General features: G+C 39.5%; 1 protein-coding gene and 1 pseudogene across 4 annotated transcripts in view; both read left to right on the forward strand.

Annotated features, from left to right (window-relative positions):
• Positions 1–264: 264 nt before the first annotated feature.
• Positions 265–18,591, forward strand: part of RIPK2 (receptor interacting serine/threonine kinase 2) — a 37,506-nt gene continuing 19,179 nt past the window's right edge. For 2 of the 4 annotated variants that reach the window (XM_036031101.1, XM_036031103.1), the window contains exons 1-3: positions 266–643; positions 9,148–9,301; positions 11,620–11,775. In XM_036031101.1, the coding sequence (XP_035886994.1) occupies positions 471–643; positions 9,148–9,301; positions 11,620–11,775 (483 nt within the window). In that variant the 5' untranslated portion in view covers positions 266–470. Of the gene's footprint in view, positions 644–9,147; positions 9,302–11,619; positions 11,776–18,591 lie in introns of all 4 variants that reach the window. The other 2 variants (XM_036031102.1, XM_036031104.1) reach the window with 2 other exon arrangements.
• LOC114501795 lies at positions 3,984–7,611 on the forward strand (annotated as a pseudogene).

Here is an 18,591-nt window from a genome sequence, read left to right on the forward strand (position 1 = left end):
GGGGCCGGGGCCGGGGCCGGGTGGCGACGGCATTGGCTGGAGCCTACCGAGTGTAGAGGAGTTGGGGGTGGGATCGGTCGGGTGAGGCTGGGAGGTGGGCAGAGTGAGGGGAGGAGCCGGAGGACGTGGGCGGGGGCGCTAGGCTGGGGAGGAGCCGGCGGGAGCTTGCGGTGTTGGGGGAGGGGTGGGGCGGGGAGGGGGCGTGGCGTGGGAGGGGTAAGAGGAGGAGCCGGTGGCTGCCGGCCGGGCGGGGTGACGAGCCGGAGACTCCTCCCTGCAGCCCCTGCGGAGCCACCAGTGTCCTTCCTGACCGCACTTCGCTGTTCTCCCGGAAAGCGTTGGGCGGCGCGCGACGTGGGTATGGGCGTCCCGGCGACTTAGTGCCATCCGGCAGCAGGGGTTCCGGCCGGCAGCAGGACGGTACAGAAACCAGAAGCGGGCAGCCGGGTGCGGCAGCGCAGTCCGGAATCATGAGCGTGGAGCCCATCTGCAGCGCGCTGCCTGCCGTACCCTCGCACAAGCTGGCCGACCTGCGCTTCCTCAGCCGCGGCGCGTCTGGCACCGTGTCGTCTGCGCGCCACTCGGACTGGCGCGTGCAGGTGGCTGTGAAGCACCTGAACATCCACACCCCTCTGCTAGACAGGTAGGTCCTTCCGCACCACCGCGAAGACTGCGACAGCCGGGAAGCCCGGCTCCCTCCGTGTATCTGGTCCCCACGCACTGTCCCCGTGGCGGGCATTTCACTGGGTCCCCGTCTCGCGTTCCCGGCCACGCTGCCCACTGAGCCTTGAGCATCCAGTGTGGCCGGACCGGGCACCCACCACGGGGCGTCGTGGGTGTCCCTTTAGGCTCTGGGTCTGGGACGTCTGGGCTTTGGGCCCTTGTACTTACTCTGTGGCTGAACGCTTGGTCACTGAGGCTTATTCTCACAGGAGAGCCTGTCGCAGAGGAAATACTGTGCTTTCTGCTAACAGTGACCTGAATCAGAACTTATATAGGGTCAGAAACTCGGACAGCCTGGCACATCCTGCACGACTTAGTGGGAGCTCTACTTTCTGTTTCCAGGAAGCACTTCAACCACGCACGGCCGGCCGTGACCTCCCTTTGCTCTTCTTGTCCGTTCTACTGAGCTCACTTCCGAGTCGAAGTGGCCCTTATCAAAGCCCTTCCTCAGCTTTGGCCCCCGCGTTTTGTAGCTGCTCTGGTATCTGGCCTGTCTGGCCCAGAACTCAGCAGACTGGCGACGCCCCTAAGGCGGGCCTTCCTCATGCACACCCCCAACCCTAGCCTCATCAACGCAGGGTGTGGCCTCTTTACCCTGGGCCTTTAATTTTGCGCAAGTGCAGGACAAGTTGGACAGTACGCAGCTGATCTGTGGGGTGGCGGGGGAATCTACTGTGCAAATACACTGAAGTCAGTGCTGAGGGGCCTTTTCTAAAGCTAATTGAATTTTGCCTTGTGGGGGCAAGGAATGGAGAGGGAGTTCCCTTTGCTTACTCCTTAATAATTTTCATAATCTAAAATTCTTCACTAAATGGGTAGGAAATTAATTCTGTCTTCAAAAAAGCCATAAGACTAGTGAAATACTCCAGCATCTCTGCATCACATGCTTTTCTACCACTTGATTCCTGGCATGTGAACATCAGCAGTATTTGCATAGACTGAGCACAGGGCTGAGCTGTGTGCTGTTGGCTCACAGGCTATTTCCTCACTTATAAAATGGGAATAATAAATACATGGACTTCTTGGGCTCTGGTGTGGATAATGTTTGCTTTGTTCTTTGGGATAACCTGAAAGAAAAATAAGTTTATATGATGGTTCTTGTTCTTATTTTAGCAATTGGTCAGTCCTCCTCCATAACCTGATTTCAGCTCCTGAGTGGGCATTCCCCAACAATTTCCCAACTCCTTATGAGTCTAATGGTACTAACAGGTCGTTCAAACACCCTGTAGATACCGTAAGTGTTTTTTTGTTGATAATTTTTTGGTGATAAGTCTACAGAAGCTGTATTTTACATTTTTATTTTTTTATTGTTGTTCAATTACAGTCATCTCAATTCTACCTCCATTGCTTTCCCTGTTCAACTGTTTGCTCCCAAAGACAATCCCACCATTGTCCTTGTCGATGGGTCCTTTTATACATGTTCCTTGACTTAACCCTTCCCATTCTTTCCCCCTTTAACCCCTGCCACCCTCCCCTCTGGTCACTGTCAGTTTGTTCTTTATTTCAGTGTCTCTTTCTTTTTTTGCTTATTTGTGTACTTTGTTGATTAGCTTCTACTTACAAGTGAGATCATACGGTATTTGTCTTTTACTGCTTGGCTTATTTCATTTATCATAATGCTCTCCAGTTCCATCCATGCTGTTGCAACGGGTAGGAGTTCCTTCATTCTTTCTGATGTGTAGTATTCCATGTGTAAATGTACCACAATTTTTTGATCCACTCATTTATTGATGAGCACCTAGGTTGTTTCCAGCCCTTGGCTATTGTAAGTAATGCTGCTGTGAACATTGGGGTTTATAGGTTCTTTTGAATCGGTGTTTTGGGATTCTTAAGGTATAATCCCAGCAGTGGAATTGCCAGGTCAAAAGGCAGTTCTATTTTTAGTTTCCTGAGGAAATTCCATACTGTTTTCCACAGTGGCTGCACCAGTCTGCATTCCAACCAACAGTGTACTAAGGTTCCCTTCTCTCCATTCCTTTCCAGCATTTGTTGTTTATTGCTTTGTTTATGATGGCCATTGTGACCGGTGTGAAGTGGTATCTCATTGTGGTTTTTAATTTGCCTCTCTCTGATAGCTAGTGATATTGAACATCCTTTCCTCTACCTCTGTGCCCTCTGTATGTTTTCCTTGGAGAAGTGCCTGTTCAGGGCCTTGGCCCATTTTTTTAAATGAATTGTCTTGTCTTCCTGGTGTGGAGTCATGAGTTTTTTTATATACTTACAAGATCAAATCTTTGCAAATAATTCAAAAGTTTATGTGGAACTATAAATGACCCTAAAGAGCTTCAGTAATTTTGAGAAAGAAGATCAAAGTAGGAGGGATCACAGTACCAGTTATCAAACCATATTAAAGGCCACTACAATCAAAACAGTCAGGTACTGACTGCATGAGAACAGACACATAGACCAATGGAACAGAACAGAGCGCCCAGGAATAAACCCAAGTTTCTATGGTCAATTAATATTCAACAAAGGGGACATTAACATAAAGTGGAGTAAAAATAGCCTCTTCAATAAATGCTATTGGGAGATCTGGACAGTTGCATGTGCAAAAAAACAAAACTAGGCCACCAACTTATACCATACACCAAAATAAAACTCAACATGGATAAAAGACTTAAATGTAAATCATGACACCATAAAAGTCCTAAAGGAGAACATAGGCAGGAAAATTTCAGATATCACATGGAGCAGTATTTTCACCTATATGCCCCCTAGGGCAAGGGATATTAAGGGAAAATAAATAAAAGCGACTACATCAAATTAAAAAGCTTCTGCACTGCTAAAGAAACCATCATTGAAAAGAAAAGGAAACCAACCATTTGGGAAAGCATTTGCCAGTGATACCTTGGACAAGGGTTTGATCTCCAAAACACATTTTATTTTTAAATATATAAAAAAACTGTTTTTAAACTGTTTTGGCTTTTTCTGTTTTTTCCACTCACTAAATCTTCTCAAAACCTGATTTGAAGAACCCGCTGTCTTCTCCGATCATGCACTAGAATGGAAAAAGCACAAGCTTAGAGTCTCACAATTGCGATTCAAATCTGATTCCAACCTTGCCACTTATTATTGGCGTGACCATTAGAGAATTATGAACTGACTGGAGCCTCAGTGTCCTCAGATATAAAGTGGGGTAATGAACCAAACTTTAGGGATTGATACTAGAATGACAGGGTATATAAAGTGGCTGACACGTAATAGATCAAAATAGAAGGAAGAATGCCTCATACCCCTCCTACTGGGAGGAGGAAAGAGTGTAGTACCTCTGCCTCCCTGCCAGTGTGCTACCCAATACCTCTCTTGTTGACCTACATCTCTTTATGCAAATACAGAACCGTTCCAACTTAGGGAAAGAAGTTTGATTAAAACATGTCTCTCACCTGGGAGCTTAATAAATGGGTGAAGAACAGTGTGTGTACCCTCGTGTAACTCTTCAATTATAAACATATATGATCATTTAGTCAAAACATAAATAACTAAGATATTTTGCTATATTTTGTTTTTGTTTACTTTTAAAGCAGGCCTCCCTCATCGTCTGGTCTGGAATGTCTATTGCTTTTCTTCTTGCAACCGCCATTTACCCAGAGGTTGGGTGGTTTAAGACCCAACTAATTACCATCATTTACCTAGCAGGCTTCTCCTGGAGACTGTTCTATTTCTATTACTGCTGCTACCAACACCCATTCATAGAGTGAAAACTGATGACATCTTTAAATCCTTTTTTTGTAATGCCCGTAGTGAGTCAGTCAGTTACCACAGCCTAGGCATGCTAGTTAGCTGATGTTTTTCTTTCCATTTCCACTGTGACCTTTATAGTTTCAGGCTTTCATTGCTTCACATCTTAACTAGTATTATAGCTAACACCTGACTTTCAAACTCTACCTTTCTGCTGATCCTCCAACCTTCCGCCAGGTGAATCCTAAAAGTTTGTTCTGCTCTTGTCATTCGTTTGCTTAGAAACCTGCAGTCACAGCTCAAGACTAATAAAGTGTAAACACCCTTGTCTGGTTTTAAGGTTTTGAGATGTATTGTAGTCCTACCTGCAGCAATAACCTTCACTTCTTTTACAACTGCTATATACCCTGACTCATATTAGATGACTTGCCATTTTCTAAACATAGCCCTCACTTTAACTTCCTTGAATATATTTGGTACATATCTATTATCTACTATCTACTATGTGCCAGGCACTGTTCCAGGTCCTAGGGACACACAGATGAAACAGGCAAGGTCCCTCTCATCTTGGAGGCCACATCTATCTTGGATGTCCTTTCTCCAAACATTGAGATTCTATCCATCCTTAAAGTGTAGTTGAAATCCCACCTCTCTGATGACTGTAGTGACACCCCAAGCCCAAAGTTTACTCTTTTTTCTTTGGGTTCTCACAGTTCTCTATTTATTCATTTAGGTAGTTTGTGGGGAGAACTAATCACATTCTGCCTTATATTTTAAGTGTTTATTTTTTTCTTATTTTTTAACTTTATTAAAGAATAACTGACAAATACAATTGTATACAGTCATGTACTACTTAATAACAGGCTTACATTCTAACAACTGCATTGTTAAATGACTTTGTCATTGTGCAAACATCATGAAGGCACTTGCACAGACATGGATGGTGTAGCCTACTGCACACTGGGCTACATGGCACAGCTTATTACTCCTGGGCTACAAGCTGTATAGCATGTTACTGTACAAAATAACACCAGGTTAAGGCATCACAATGGGTACAACGTCACTAAGTCATAGAAATTTTTCAGCTCCATTACAATCTTACGGGTTCACCTTTCTTTATGGTCCATGGACTGCATATATGACTGGCATTTTAAAGTGTGCTTCATGATCTTCTGGCCAAGATGGAGGTGTAGGTAGATACACTGTACCTCCTCGCACAACCAAAAGAAGGACAACAACAAGTTTTAAAACAGAAAACAACCAGAACTGCCAGAAAAATCAAACTGTGGGGAGTCCAACAACTAAGGAGTTAAAGAAGAAATATTCATCCAGACTGGTAGGAGGGCCGGAAATAGGCAGCCACTGCTATCTATGGGCAGACAGCCTAGGCAACTTTTTTATGCAGGTTATACTGCCCCAACTGACCCCCAAGCATACAGTCAGCCTGTCCAAGGGCATGGCACTGGTGTTTATGATACCACCACTGCTATGGTCACTACCACCCAGGCCTCCTATGCAACTCAGTCTGCATATGGCACTCAGCCTGCTTACCCAGCCTACAGGCAACAGCTGGCAGACATGGCACCTGCAAGACCACAGGATGGTAACAGACCGCTGAGATTAATCAGCCTCAACCTAGCACAGGGAGCTACAACCAGCTCAACCTGGAATTCGGACAGAGTAACTACAGTTATCCCCAGGTACCTGGGAGCTACCCAGTGCAGCCAGTCATAGCACTGCCATCCCATCCTCCTACCTGTACACAGCCAACTAGTTATGATCAGAGCAGTTACTCAGCAGAGCACCTATGGGCAGCCGAGCAGCTTTGGACAGTAGAGTAGGTATGGTCAACAAAGCAGCTATGGGCAGCATCCACCCACTAGTTACCCACTCCCAAACTGGATCCTATAGCTAGGCTCCAAGTCAGTATAGCCAACAGAGCAGCAGCTATGGGCAGCAGAGTTCATTCCGACAGGACCACCCCAGTAGCATGGGTGTTTATGGGCAGGACTCTGGAGGATTTTCTGGACCAGGAGAGAAGCGAAGCATGAGTGGCCCTGATAACTGGGTCAGGGGAAGAGGGGGATTTGATTATGGAGGCCTGACCAGAGGTGGGTGGGGAGGAGGTTGCACTGGAATGGGCAGTGCTGGAGAGCGAGGTGGCTTCAATAAGCCTAATGGACCTCTGGATGAGGGACCAGATCTTGATCTAGGCCCACTTGTTGATCCAGATGAACATTTTGACAATGGTGCAATTTATGTACAAGGATTAAATGACAATGCGACTCTAGATGATCTGACAGACTTCTTCAAGCAGTGCAGAGTTGTTAAGATGAACAAGAGAACCGGGCAACCCATGATCCATATATACTTAGACGATGAAATGGGAAAGCCCAAAGGTGATGCTACAGTGTGGTATGAAGATCCGTCACCTGCCAAAGCCGCCGTGGAGTGGTTTGATGGGAAAGATTTTCAAGGTAGCAAACTTAAAGTTCATCTTGCTTAGAAAAAGCCTCCAATGAACAGCTTGGAGCGGGGTGGGTTTGACACCCTGAGAGGGCAGGGGGATGCTGCCACTGCTCTGTGGAGGTCCAGGGGGCCCAGGAGGTCCTGGGCTCCTATGGACCACATGGGAGGCCATGACAGAGATGGAGGAGGCTTTCCCCCAAGAAGACCCTGGGATTTCGGAGGAAACCCATCTGGAGGAGGAAATGTTCAGCACCAAGTGGGAGACTGGCAGTGCCCCAATCCAGGGTGTGGAAACCAGAACTTTGCCTGGAGAACAGAATGCAGCCAGCGTAAGGCCCTGAAGCCTGAAGGCTTCCTCCCACCACCCTTTCCACCTCCGGGTGATGACCGTGACAGAGGTGCCCCTGGTGGGATGCGGGGACTGCGGTAGTCCTGGTGGCATGTTCGGAGGTGGCCATGGTGGAGACAGAGGTGGCTTCCAGGGTGGCTGGTTATTGGACTGAGGTAGCTTTGATGGATGAAAATGAGGTGGCCCTGGAGGTCCTCCTGGACCTTTGATGGAACAGATGGGAGGAAGAAGAGGAGGGCGTGGAGGCCCTGGAAAAATGGATAAAGGTGAACACCATCAGGAGCGAAGAGACCAACCCTACTAGATGCAAAGATTCCACAGAGCTGCATTGACTACAAGATTTATTTTTTAAACCAGAAAATGTTTAAAATTTATAATTCCATATTTATAATGTTGGTTACAACATTATGATTATTCTATTTCACCATTGGTGAAGAAACATTAAAACAAGTTAAATGATAGTGTGCTGAGTTGTTTTTTTTTTTCCTTCTAAAGATGGTTGTTTAAGACTAAACAATGGGAACCCCTTGTGAGCATGCTCAGTATCATTGTGAAGAACCAAGAGGGCCTCTAACTAGTTGTAACAATGTTTATAGTTGTGATGTCTTGTTGTTTTTTTTAATAAAATTCTAAATATAAACAAAAAAAGAAATACAAATGGTAGGTACAAAATAGACATGGGGAGGTTAGGAATAGTATGGGAAATGGGGAAGCCAAAGAACTTATATGTATGACCCATGGACAGGAGCTAAGGGAGCAGGAATGAGGGTGGGAGGGGGTGTAGGGTGGAGGGGAATAAAGGGGGGCGAATGGGGCAACTGTAATAGCATAATCAATAAAATAAAAGAAAATATAAAATGTGTTTCATGATGATTTGATATACATACTTGTGGAATGATTACCAAATCAAGATAATTAACACATCCAAAGAAGACATACAAAAGCCAACAGGTATTTGAACATCACTTACCATCAGAAAAAATGCAAATCAAAACCACAATGGGTATTTTTCTTTTTTTTCTTAATTTTTTTATTTTTCAATTAGAGTTGACATAAAATATATTAGTTACAGATGTGCAACCCAGTGATTAGACATTATATAACTTTAAAGTGATCGCCCTAATAAATCTAGTACCCCCATGACATCATACATAGTTATTACATTATTACTGCCTATATTCCCAGTGCTTATACATATTTTTCTTAAAAGATTTCTGGGCAGCTTGAAAGCACACACTGTTTTTTCATCTTTATATTCTCCATACTGCTGAGCACAATTTATTCTTAATAATAGTTTGATATTTATTTGTTTTGTATATAAATAAGCAAATGCACCTGGGACCCAGAGTTATCCCAGGCATCTGTTAGGAGCACTCACCTGTTCTCAGTGTTCTTTCCCTGGGTTCCAGAATATAATTTCTAAATATTACTGACCCTCATGCAACTGTCACATAGTCATTTAAATCTACAATATTTAGATGTTTTAATATTCAGGATATTTGGTTAAGTTTTTAGATAGTATATAACCAAAAACTTTAATATAATATCCTAATCAAATGTCATTTTAATACAACATAAACTTAATCATTTAATTAGTTCATACACTAATCATTCTAATATAGACTTTATAAACTTATCTATTGTGTTCTTTCCCTTTCCTAGAAAAGTACTATAATGATAACCTAGGTACAGCTTTTTTTTGGTCAGTGGCTTATAAAAGTTACTTTGGTCTCTAAACAAACCTTACAATACATAAGGCAGGTGTTTTCCCTACTTCATCTATGATGAAACTAAAGGACAGAGAAGTTGTATAATTCACAAGAAGTTAAAAGCTAATTACTGAAAAAATCTAGACTAACTTAATATCATGTACATAATAACTGTGTTTTTCATTACTTTAAAATAATTATGTTTTTTTTTTCCTTTAGTGAAAGAAATGATGTCTTAAGAGAAGCTGAAATTTTACACAAAGCTAGATTTAGTTACATTCTTCCTATTTTGGGAATTTGCAATGAGCCTGAATTTTTGGGAATAGTTACTGAATACATGCCAAATGGATCATTAAATGAACTCCTACATAGGGTAAGTATTGTACACTTTCAGTGGCTATAATTCTGTGAATCAAGCTATGTAGGGTTTTAGTTTTACAAATGATCATCTTATTTGGGGATATATAGATGAACCAAAATAAGAATAATGAAAAAGAATTAGAATTGTAAAGTTTCACCATTTACAGCTTCTTTTGTATTGTTAAAAATTATGTGGAGTCAGGCCTTGTATTCTAAGGGACCTAGATTTTTTGCTTAAGTTACTGTTCCTGAATTTTACACTGAATTGCCTTATCCACGTGTATATTTACACAGGTAGGCGTAACAGAGAGAAAAGATAAACTCTGCTCTCTGTGCAGTCCACTGTTAGTTAGGCTGGATTTTACTCAATGTTAAAGACAATTTAGGGTTCAAGCTAAATGTTGATAATACCAGTTCATAAAGCTCTAAATTAATAGGCAGAATAAGTCTATCTCTGAATACCAAATGTGATAGCTTTTCCACAATCAACAATGGCATGAGCCATTTACTTTTTTTCTCAAGGTACCAGTTACTCTGGCTTTGACTGTGAATCCCATCAGTAAACAAATTAAGGGCTCTTCATTCTCAAAATATGAGTATTCATCTATTGTTTGCTTAAGCTGATATTATCTCCAACCTGCAGTTTCTCTCAATAAGTCTTTTTATACCACTCAGTCCATTTAGTGAAAGTTGGTTTAGTTAAAACTGGATAATATAAAGTGTAAAATCCAATTTTGGGGTGCTCCTAAATCCTGATAGGTCAGTATTCTGTAAGTGAAAAGAAAGAGTGGGTGCCACAGTCAGCCCCTGGTGGAGTGACTCCCTTTGTTTATGATGTGACCATCTAAAACAGGATGGGGCCTAGTAGCTGGTGTCAGTGTATGAGATTTGTGTAACCACCACAGCAATCAAGTTGCAAATATTAATTAAGCATATTTTTTTCTTTTTAAAAAATGAGTAGAAATATTAATGTTTTATTCCCAGCACTCTAGTAGATATTCAGACACCTAAATTTGGAGCCCACTAGGACTTCTAGAGCCTCCTATAGGAGGACCACCAACTCCTGGAAGGAATCATGACCAGAAGCCCTTATTTAACACTATAGTATAAAGAGGACTTCTTCTGGCTTTAAAACTACGTAATTTTCAGAAAAGTTACCTTTTTACATTAATAAATAATCTAATAAATTTATTAGATTAATAAATGCAGTTACTCAAGATTCAGTTATTCAAGAAGTAATGTTCAACATGAATATGTGTGTTTCTTTTGTTTTTCTGTATTGCACTATTAGGGTGGGATTTATCTTGAAGTACCCTCCTCTACCCACACAAAAGATTATTGAAATAAATCAAACTACAATGCAAACACAAAGTATTTTGACCCACTTCCCTGCCAAGTTGATCACTGCATTATAAGCTGATCCACTTACAGAAAAAATTCTCAATAACAGTTTGGAGCTTTCAGTAGAAGTGTGCTTTTTCACATCATTTAGAAATATGTACCCAGTGGCTGGTGCCTGAGGATTCATTGGAAGATCTCCCCAGAATATCTAATTTTTCTGAGTATACTCATTCTCCTGAGATGCTGCATTAGTTTTTATGTTCAGAAACATTTTATGAAAGTTCAGATGGATATCACTTATAAGCACCAAAAATATAAAACATTTGTAATGTGTCTGTATTATATATGCTTTATAAATGAAGATGATCTTTGTCTCCATAAAAATAAAACCTAAGGCTAATTTTTCAAGTTGGAATGCAAATAAATTAACTATATAATTAAAAGTATGGGATATTAATGCTTAGTCAATAAACATAATATGGTTATATTTTTTAATTTATGCAATGATTATAATACCTTAAGTTATATTTTATATTAATAGGAAAATTAAAACATTAATTTGAATAAATGGTTTGGTATGTACTAGAAATGAATTTTGTGTGTGCATGGTGCATGCACAAAGTACTTAATATAAGCCACAGAATGGGGAGATGGATGTGGGTATAGGTTTATGTGTGTAGATATTATACAGATTAAAAAATAATTGAAGCTGTGTCAACAGAAGAAAAAGACTTGATATCATGTAGTTTATATTACTAATATAAACTAAAAGGGAATATTAATGCTATATGATTATTATTTTCCCTAAAAAGTAAGGAAAATAAGATACAAGTATGTTAATGTCAAACTGATACTATGTAATAAAAATGAGCATATGTTTTGACTTTAGTTTATACTGTATTTCATCATGGAATGTTTAATTTTCTAAATGGGAATGTAATGAAATTTGCCCAGTGATTTTAGTTTTGTTTCTTTCTTGTATATATGAAGAAAACAGAATATCCTGATGTTGCTTGGCCATTAAGATTTCGCATCCTGCATGAAATTGCACTGGGCGTAAATTACCTGCACAATATGAATCCTCCTCTACTTCATCATGACTTAAAGACTCAGAATATCTTATTGGATGATGAATTTCATGTTAAGGTGATTACTTTTTAAAACTATGTGTAGCCTTGTGATTAATAGCTTTAAGAAGGCCTTAGTTATTTTTCCACCTAGCCAACAAAATATCTCTCCCTTTTCCATAGCCCCTAGTTCTTTTTTCTTTTAATATTTTATTTTGTTTTATTATTTTTGTTGTCGAAGTACAGTTGTCTCCATTTTCACGATACCACACCCTCCCCCGCCCTACCCATCCCCACCTCCCACCTTCGAACCTACCCCCTTTGGCTTTGTCCATGTGTCCTTTATACATATTCCTTGATAGTCCTTCCCCTATTATCCCTCTCCCCCACCTCTCTGGTTACTGTCAGTTTGTTCCTAATTCTTATCCTCATTGTCCCTTCTTCCTGCCCTAATGGCTTTAGTTATTCCTAGACCACAGAGATAGACATAATTATAGTACAAAATACAAAGTCATTATGTTTTAACTGAAATTGGGGAATATGGCTTTTTTTACTTTTATTTTGAAATTATTATAGATTCACAGGAAGCTGCAAAGATAATACAAAGAGGTTCCATGTACCCTTCACCCGGTTTCCACCAATAGTTACATCACACATAATGATAGCACAATTCAAGACCAAGAATTTGACATTAATACAATGCATATATATAGTTCTGTATCTCTTTGTCACCTGTGTAAATCTGTATAATCAATCAATCAAGATACAGCACTATCCCACACCGCAAACAGCACTCAGGCTACTCCTTTCAGTCACACTTGCTTACTGCCCTTTACCATGGCCCCTGGCCCCTGGAAACCACTTATCTGTTTTCCATCTCTATAATTTTGTCATTTTGAGAATGCTTTATAAATAGAATCATATAGTGCGTAGTATTTTGAGATTGCCTTTGTTTATTTAGCATAATGCCTTTGAGATCCATCCAAATTGTTACACCAGTCATTATTCTTTTTATTGCTGAATAATATTCCACAGTATGAGTGTACCCCACTTATTTAACCATTCACCTATTGAGAGACACTTTGGTTATTTCCAGTCTTGGGCAATTATTATAGAGCTCCTGTGAACAATCCTGTGCAACTTTCTGAATGAATATCAGTTTTAATTCTTCTGGGATAAATGCCCAGCTGTAAGGGCATTCTTCGTTTTTAAGGAACTATCCAACTGTGTTCCAGAGAGTCTGTACCATTTTATATTCCACCAGCAATGTGTCATAGACCCCGCTTTTTCACATCCTCACCAGCATTTGGTATTACCACAGTTTTTATTTTAGTTCTTCTAGTAAATGTATGCAAGTATGTCATCATGGTCTTAATTTGCATCTTCCTAATGGCTAATGATGAATGGTTATAGATGTATCATCTATATATCCTTTCAGTATTCATTATGTCTTAAGCTGTTTCCACATTGAATTTTGGGGGGTTACTGTTGAATTTTGAGAGTTTATATATTTTCTTGATACAAGTCCTCCATCAGATATGTAGTTTGCAAATATTTTTCTCCTGATCCATAGCTTGTTCTTTTCATCCTTTGAACAGGGTCTTTCACAAAGCAAAACTGTTGATTTTGATGAAATCCAACTTAACCATTTTTTCTCTTATGATGATGCTTTTGCTGTCATGTCTAAGGACTCTTCATTAAGCCATAGGTATTGAAGGGTTTTTTTCTATGTTATGTTATCTTCAAAAAGTTTTGTAATTTTATGCTTTTGAACTAATTTTTTTATTTTGAATTAATATTGTGTAAAGTAAAAGATTTAAGTATCTTAAGGCAGTAGATAGGAGTGATTTCAATTACCCTGCATCTAACTAATGACAGCAAATAAGAGGTAGTTGCTGAGTAATTAACACTAAGTGTAACTCACTTTATTTCTACATATTATTTTGCTATATTTTCACAATAAAGTACATAATTGAAGATTATTATAAATATCAAAAATGTTCTAAGAAATAATTAGTAGGGAAGTTAGAACAATAGAAAAAGTAATACAAAAAATTTTGAGAAAAATTAAGTGAAAAAAATAAACCTTTACTGAAGGCACTTCCTCTTCCTAAAATAAAATGGGAGAGGAAAGGGAAGCAAGCTGCTGCTTCAGTATTGCTAGAAAGAGAAACTAATATAGGATATCAGTTTAGGGAACCCTACAGGTGGAAGTTCCTTAGCAATCACTTAGTCCCCTGGGTCCGCATTACAACAATCTCCAGCCTCCCAAGGCAGTTATCCTATGACAGGGGAGTCTCAACATCCATATTTGAATAACCATGACATTTTCTGATGTGATCACCCAAAACACCTTCTCTGTGTAATAAATTGAGTCAGTTCAATTCTGCTTCTACAGGACAGCTCTTTCGATATTTGAGAATGGCTACAGCCTGCCCCTCACATTCTTGTGTAACAGCCTTCTCCTTGCCAACCAGTTTCCTTATGACATGGGTTTTAATCCCAGATACTATGTATATGAATCTTTGTTTCAATCTCTCTTAAATTTTGATCCTCAGAACTGAACAAAATGTTCTCCATGTGGTCTGACCACTGTAGAATTGAATGGAACTGTCATTTACCCTCTAATCCTAAATACTTTTCTTAATAGTTTCTTAATAATTCATCACCTTTTGGGGAACAGCCACACGACAACACTCAGATTGGGCTTAGTGTCAAGAAAAAGTCCTGAGATGTTCTTTTTTTTATGTATTGTTGCTTAAGCCTCATCATCTTATCATGTGCTTTGCAGAAAACTTTTTGGACATTGGCAGTTTTATCTTGTTAGTCTAGAGCAATTCACTTCACCCTTTAAGACTTTTTTGAATGTTATTTCTGTATTCCATGGGTTGTAAGTTCTTTCCCAGCTTTGTATCATCCTAAAATTTAATTAGGCATTTTTTCATGTATTTGAGTCATGACTCAATTATTAACCATGCAGAGCTCAGGTCAGAGCTGCACTACATGATACTAAACACTTCCCTCAAGTCCGTGTCATCAGCACTGTTGGAAGATAATCATTGTTTGTTTGGAGTACTCCTAAAAGAATTTTTTAAAAAGCCCAGATGTCCTTATTTTGTCCATAAGAATATTATGAAAGTCCTTGCTTGGCTGTTTTCCCAGACATCCTCATGACTCACTCCTTCTATATCTTCAATCCTCGTTTCTAGATGACTGTCCCTAGACCACCCAGCCAGTTCCTCTCTAACATTATGCCTCAATTTATGCTTCTCCCTACTATTTTCACCATCTGACATAACATTTTTATTAATATGTTTATTGACCATCTCCCCCAATTAGAATGTAAGCTCCAAGAAAACAGAAATTTAGTCTATTTTATTAACTGCCATATACTCAGCATGTGCCATATTCATGCTATTCAATAATCTGTTGATCTTCTATATGTACCAGATAGGCCTACTAGCTTTGTAGTCAAGTATGTTATTATTAAAGTACCTCAAAATGTTTTGTAATATACACACTGTTCTTACACTTACTCAACTGTAGTGATATGGTCAAAAAAGGAAATGAAGTCAGTCATTCTTATACTCAGTGAATATTTGTAGAGTAACTGTGATCTACCAGGCACTGTGTCCAGTGCTTCTGACATAGTATATGAGGTCTGAAATTGACAACTGGTCTAATATAATTTTTTTTTCATGAAATTGACAACTGGTCTAATATAAATTTTTTCAATATAATTCTTGCTGGCTTTTTCATTAATTATAAAAATTTTCTAAATTTTTAAACCAGAAATTAAGGATAGTCTCTTGCTAGTATGTAGATTTGTGAAATCAATAATATTTTTCACTTTTAAAAATCAGAATGACATTCACTTTTCTCATCTGCTATGCCACAAAGAACACTGAGAGCACCCAGGAGGTATTTGCAAGTGTTCAGTAACCTGAAACATATATAAAATAACCTAAGACTTGCACTTTATAAACCTTTCAACCTCCTTGGGCTTTACTTTCTGAGTCTTAGTCCAGAGAAAATAGAAGCAAAGTAATGGGCAATCATCCTTTCTCTTCTTCATTAATCAGTAGGGTATCCTTGGTCTTTATTTGATATGAATAGAATTTAAAAGAAAGTATTTATATTTCTCTGCTATTATGTCAGTCCTGTGTGGAAACCAGAATACTTACAAGTGGTTCTTCCTGGCTTGTTTATACTTTCACGATGAACAGTATATATAAATGAAAGTATGCAGCTATTCTAATGGAGTGGTAGGATTATGGATAAATTTTTGAATAGAGTATTTTAATTTCCTCTAATTTTTGTCATCTTTTTAATTAAAAAGAAAACTTTTAGCTTTGAAATATATTTAAAGGTCTTGTATAGAAAGGGAAAGTTCCTATTCTGTCTGCATTGGTGAATGACTGATTTATCAAGACCCTCAAGAAATTGTGGAGTTCTTATTATTTTCATCACATTCATCCTGTCTTCCTTCTGTTGAAAACCCAGGTGTAATGAACTATGTATTTCATGTATGATACTGTTTGGGACAGAGGAAGGGGAGATGTGTGGCTCCATGTGGAAGACAAACTAAATTAGCTGATAAGAGGGAATCCTGACTAAGGGTTCTAGGCCAGGTTGGAAAACTCAAAGATGAGGCTCTTACCTGAAGTAAAAGGAGCACATAGGAAGCAAACTCAGGCTGTTTTCTCCAACATTGTACCCAAATCAATACTGATCCCAATAGTTTGTAAATAAGGGATTGAGTATAAATGAGACCACATCCCTATTTTTTTTTTTTTAAGTTTTTCACTCTGGGACAAAAATAAAATTAGTTGCCATGGTAATGTTTACAGTCCTGGTAGGTGTATTCCTGGAATACCGGTTTTGCCTTCAGAGGGTGAGGGAAGAGTAGACTCTGCAAAGCCAAATGGAATTAAGTGGGATATATGCTCCTTGGAACCTTAATACCACTCAGAGCGACTCAGAGCCTAAAACTTGGTTCTGCGCTTGACAGTATTGTATGAATAAGGTCAACCTTTAGGGAGACACGTATTCCTGTAACCAAAACATTAGCAATACTAATTCAGCTCATTTAATTTTCGCAGTACAACCCTACACTATAGAAACTGTTATTACTCTCAGTTTGCAGATAGGTAATCTGAGGCACAGAGTGATGGGGTGCTCCACCAGCAGAGGTCCCCTGAGTCATCGAGTATGAGAATAAAAATGCCCAACAGGTAATCTGCTTGAGGAGGAAAGGTGACCAGTCCCTCAAAGGAGAAAGGTCCTGAACACCTTCTTTCCTGTATATTTATTGAGTTCAGCTCACACAGAGATACATAGTATGCACATAAAGCTCATCAACCAGTGTCCAAAAAGCTGCAGTCATGAAAAACTGACATCTTTGACAGATAATAGTTGAAGAAACACAGGGATTGTCTGTGGTCAGGGTTGGCTTTAGCTCAAATGTCTGTTTCATAGCAACAGGGCAAAGCAAACCTCAAAGGAAACAATGTATATTATTTCTCTAGCCAGATCTGCCAGCGGGAGCCATCTGTTCCAATATAAGTTCCAATACAAGGTTGAAGCTGCCTCTGGCATACTTCCCAGGCTGAGTCAGGTGGGGAGAGCCAAGCAGCCAAGAGACTAGGAGACTTTTACAGACTGAGGACTCAGGCTATGACAAAGCCAAGGGGTGAGGGTCTTTATGTCCCTTCTCTGAAGACCCCTAAGTCCTTCCCTGATGGCCTGTCACAACTGTGCCTGTCTTAGGTCACCCCTCCTTTGAGGGCTCTTACCCATCATTGGCTAACCAGGCATCTGCCCAGGGCCAAGCAGGCAGAAGTGAGGAAGGCAGGGGCTGAGCTCCTGCCAGGAGGAAATGTTCTGTCTTCTTAGTGGCTCATGTTCCCAAGGCCTTTTCACTCGGCACTAGCCATGGGGACCCTTATTGTCCATTAATGAGGCTACTGTCCCTGAAACCAGGCAATATGGCTCCCAATAACAGAGAAACTTTAAAACTTTCTCAGGGTCACACACCTAATTAGGGGTACAATTAGAATAGATTACAAATCTAAACAGTCTCAGCTCCAGAACCCATGTTCTCAGCATGTGCCTTTTAATTCTATCCAGCTTGGCACCATGTTTTCTCTCCACCTTTTCTAATATTTTTCCTTAGACTAACCCTTTTGTTATAATAACTTATGAAAGATTCATACAATCTACCCCCTTCCTTTTTAGAGTGGGGCCATATTTTTACCTCATATTCATCTACACATTAAACAATTTATTCTCTTAAAACTAGTAAAAATATAAGCATTAAATAGCTGAAACACAAGCAGTGTCCTGGATGACACTCAATCCACTATGTTGACTCTGAAATTCTGCAGTGTAGAGATGTAAGTAATTTAAATTAAGTACCTTCAAAGTTTTCCCATACTCTTTTGTCAACTGAATATTATTTCTGTTCTTACATTTTTTCTTCCATTTAGAAAAATAAGGTACCTTTTAAATATTTAGTTATAAGATATTGTATAACATATAGACAAGATTTACAAGCAATATAAAATTATAAAGGACATATAAAAAGCATGGAGTGTTTGTCATTGATAATTCTTTAGGTAGTCATTGTCATGGACATAAATATGCTTTACATGCTAACTCTACTGTTGCCAACAGATGATACTTTTAAGAGTAGTCATAAATCATATAATAATGAACTATATGATATTTGCATCGTGCTTACTTCAGAATTTAAGGATGCTATTTTTAGAACATTATAAATAACAGCATATAAACCTGTTGTGTTAAATATATATATATATGTAACAGCATGTAAGCCTGTTTACAACTTATATAAATGAGTTGTAAAAATGCCAGTGACAATCAAATGACATAT

The sequence above is a fragment of the Phyllostomus discolor genome, chromosome 7, assembly GCF_004126475.2.
Source record: "Phyllostomus discolor isolate MPI-MPIP mPhyDis1 chromosome 7, mPhyDis1.pri.v3, whole genome shotgun sequence".
Taxonomy (NCBI): Eukaryota; Metazoa; Chordata; class Mammalia; order Chiroptera; family Phyllostomidae; genus Phyllostomus; species Phyllostomus discolor.